This window comes from Tupaia chinensis, unplaced genomic scaffold (genome assembly GCF_000334495.1).
Source record: "Tupaia chinensis unplaced genomic scaffold, TupChi_1.0 Scaffold000502_1, whole genome shotgun sequence".
NCBI classification, from domain to species: Eukaryota; Metazoa; Chordata; class Mammalia; order Scandentia; family Tupaiidae; genus Tupaia; species Tupaia belangeri.
This window is the reverse complement of record NW_006160014.1, coordinates 666118-670201: the sequence shown is the minus strand read 5'-3', so window position 1 is coordinate 670201 and position 4084 is coordinate 666118. Positions and strand designations below refer to the sequence as shown.

The window sequence follows — 4084 nt, the reverse complement described above, 5'->3', positions numbered from 1 at the left end:
CTCTTCCACAGGCACAGCATGGATGAACACAAACTCTTCTGGTGGTGGGAAGAAGGGCTCCTCTTTCTGACCAAAGTTTAATTCTACAACACAATTTTTGCAGAGGACATGGGGTAGAAGGGCCCGGTCTACCAAGGATTCCTTGTTGATCCGGAATGCCACACCTAGGTCTTCTCCATTCTTGGAGAAAGAAAGTTCTACTTCTTCAGTCTCAAAATTCTACAATGACAAAAGACAAGAGCACATAAGGGATGACAGGGTTTGAGGTTGATTAAATCTTAAAATGTACATTTTTTTTTTCTCAGACTCATGCACAACACAATTAACCAAGTGATGTATTAAATATATAAAAGCCGGGAGTTGATGGAAATCATAACTGAATCCCAAAAAGCCCTCTACCAAGTCCTTGCTATGAATCCGCAACTTTCAGGAGCACTTACTGCAAAGCAGCCAATGACATCATTCTCCCCAAAAGTCTGGCCAAATTCTTCAAACTGCCCATTCTCTGCCTTGAGCCCTCGTCCATCAAAACCGTAAGAGAATTCATCCTCACCTAGAATAATCAACAAATTAGTCATCTATATCCAAACTTCCTGCAGAGAAAACAATATGATAATAAATCCTAAGGAGGATATTAAAGTTAACTTTACCAAGCTGTGGACGGGAAAAATCAACAGACCACCCAACTCGAAGGAGAGAGACCTCTGTGCAACCTTCTTTCATTGGCAGATTCTGGGTTACCTGGCAAGTCACAAAAGGAATTCTTAGGTACTCTGGCCAACTTAGGAGCAGTATGAGCAAGAACAGAAAGATGTTTAAATAAACTAAAAATGACAACTATACTAACTCAACATCAGAATGACAACTGTCCTAGAACTTAAAATTTAAAGTATGGGAGGGGGTCAATTTCTGGATTACTGGAACTAAGTATAGTGTTAAACCATGGTTCATTTTTCTATATTAACTGAAGTACTAATGGACAGGAATCCAGTATATAAATATTAGTTTAATGAATGAATAATCTTAATGAGCTACTACCTTGGCCTCAAAGCAGACTTTTCCCTTTGTCACTCCGTAAGTACTCCTTGCTCCAGACCAAAGGGTGGGAAATTTCTCTGAAAAAAGTGGCTGCCCTCCATAGCGATCTTTGCTCACTTGAAAATGCAAATCCGAGGTATCTGTTAAGGATAGAGCAATCAGTTGACTCATATGCCCAATACTTGAAAACCACTAGTACAGCACAAGTATACCCAGTTGTCAAAAACAGACACAAAATCTCTTAGAGTTTGAAGATCATAAAGTTTTAATTTCCAGAATCACTTCTAGGTGATTAGTTAATAAACAAACAAACAAATAAACCAATAAACCTGTTTGCTTCATACATACATGTGTCCAGGTTCACAAGAGTTTGATCCTCCTCCTCATCTTTTGTCTCTTCTTCAGGGGGTGGTGGGGACTTGGAGCTATATACAGGAGAGAAAAGCACATACAATGTAACCAAAGCCGTCAGAGGTGTTTCTGCATGACATTATGTCCACTTTAAACTTATCTGTGAATATCAAATCCCAGCAGACAGCTTTTTTCAACAAATGAGAAAGGACAACAGGAGCTTTCATGGTAGATTCAATCTAAAAATTTAGGCCTATAAAATCTTACTCCGTTTTAATCCACCCCTCCTTCCAGACTCTGCAATCAATAAAAGGTATACCAATATCAGAGCAGACACTCCCTTCAAGGAAAGGGACTGTTTCCCTCACCGGCTGTGGTAAGCCTCCTCTCGGAATTCATAGTAAGCTCGGCCATGTTCATCCTTCTCATCCCGCTGTCTCTTTACCCCCCGCCGCTCACCATCTGAGCCTGCTGGTTTTGACTTTTCACTATCTTGGTCATCTCCTACAAAAAGGAGGGAAAGAAAATCAGCAGTTTTCATATTGGAGTGTAGAATAAGCTGAGAACCAATAGAAACTAAAGGGAGATCTGAGTATCTGTCTCATTAGTATAGCCAGATTATTCCCACTGCATCCACAGAACATTTTATTTTCAAAGATCATCTTCCTGTCTTTGGCTGGAATTTTATTTGGAAGAAAAAATAAAGACATTATAGACTAATTACAGTCAAGCAGTAGATTAAAAACTGGGCATATTTGCATTCTAAATTTATCTGCTTCAATCAGGTCAAATTTGCAGATTTTCCCCATCAATATGACATAAAATAAATTCCCCAGGTCTCTGACTGTCAGATTTGGATTTGAGATAGATACTTCCTACCATATTTTTCTAACACTTTCTCACAGCCTCATGATACAGAAGCCCCAATATTTATTTGTTTGTCCTTTCTGCACAAAAATACACGACCACCCATACTTATACAGCAAATGGACTCAAGTGAATGACACACAGCTATATTTTTATCAGGTTTTTTCCTGAAAGTTGCAAGAACAAACTATAAAGTCACAAGAGACCCATAAATAATACTGCATCTTTACTGCACATAATTTGGGGCACAAAGGTGTTGTCACATATTTAGCAACACCCTTCACAAAAAGGAAAAAACCTGGAGTTTTTCCATAGGCTTTTGTATTTTCCAATTGTAGAAAGATTTTTTTTTTAATGATTTCTTTAAAGCAGCCCTTTATATCAGCTATTTGGGATACACATAAGTCAAAGGTTATGTAATGAGATTTTTGTTCCAGGACAAACAATCTGCAAGTTACATGTGATTGCTGTAAAATGGGTTCCAATTATACTATATCCAGTAGCAGCCTAAAAAATTAAAAACGTCAAAACTAAGGCAATTACTTGACAGTAACACTTGGAGGCAGCTCTAATTTTCCTCTTTACTCCAATAGATACAGTTATGGATCACCTCTAACCACCAATCACTTCAAAAGAAAGGAGAAAGGTCACTAACTCCCTGGGGTGACTCTACATATTCTGTTCTACAAGGTTATTCAATGGACCCACCAGCTCCTCAATCACTTCAGTTCAGGCAATCAGGAACCTGGAATGTAAAAAGCTAGTGCAAGTGTACAGAAAAATCTAAATATGCCCATCTACTAACTCAGTGGGAAGATTAAAATTTGATCACAAGAATACGCACAAGGTAAAAACCCTAGTCAAGCAACTAAGTTATTCTAGGAGTACCAGATTTAAGACTTTCTCCCTGCTAGTTAACTATTAAACCCAATACCCTCACACCAGAGGGGTGCTCAAGCAGCAGCAAGTTTAGATATCCCGATTCTCAGTGTGGCTCAAGCTCTACTAACACGCCTACAACACAGCGGACTTTGACGGACTTAGTTTATTGCTTAATATGTTATGGTGAAAAAGGCAACAGTCAGGTAGCAAAAGGTCTAAGCCCCCAGCAGTCGGTCTGCTGTCAGCTTAATCGCCAATTTTTCAGCACATTTTCGACTAAGTAAAAGATAACGAGCACCGCAGATTGCTCCACAGGTAGCTCGCAAGCCAATCGCATGCAAAATCAGCACTTCCATCCACTACCATCAAAGAACCAAGTTAGGCAGGAGTCTTTGGCCTGCAAAAAGTGAGGCCACTAGAAACGGCCAATCCCCCTAGAAAGGCGGGCAGAGAATGAAAACCACCTCCCCATTCGATTCTCATCAAATAGCGATGGGAATCTTGTGCTTTCGGACAAATCAGAACAAGGGATCAGACCCCGCAGTGCAGGGTGGGGTGCTGGATCAGGGGCGCAACCGGCAGGTTGGAGTCGGGCTCCGCTGCCAGCTCCTCACCCTGTTCCTCCGCGGCCTTGTCACCCGGCGCCTCGGATCCTGGCGTCTCGTCACCGCTCCGCTCCTCGGGCTCGTCTTCCTCCCCCTTGCCGGTGCTCTGCTCTTCGCCACCATTTACCCCACCAGACCCAGCAGTGGCCTCCGCCGGCTTCTCGGAAGCATCCGGCTCCGGCTCCGGCTCGGGCTCGGGCTCGGGCTCCGGCTCGGGCCCGGCCCCGGCCCCGGGCCCGGGCCCAGGCCCAGGCCCAGGCCCAGGCTCGGGCTCCGGCTCTGCAGCGGCCTCCAGGGCCGCTGCCTCCGGGAGCTCTGGCGGCGGGCGCGGGGCCCGCTCC

The 4084-nt window shown here is 43.2% G+C and overlaps 1 protein-coding gene across 1 annotated transcript in view; it reads right to left on the bottom strand.

The window, feature by feature from the left end:
- HNRNPUL2 (heterogeneous nuclear ribonucleoprotein U like 2) overlaps window positions 1-4084 on the bottom strand; it is a gene marked incomplete in the record, with an annotated part of 12614 nt that overhangs the window by 7880 nt on the left and 650 nt on the right. Inside the window, 4 exon segments of the mRNA XM_027774981.1 lie at window positions 1039-1178; window positions 1387-1463; window positions 1758-1893; window positions 3753-4080. Coding sequence (XP_027630782.1) covers window positions 1039-1178; window positions 1387-1463; window positions 1758-1893; window positions 3753-4080 — 681 coding nt within the window.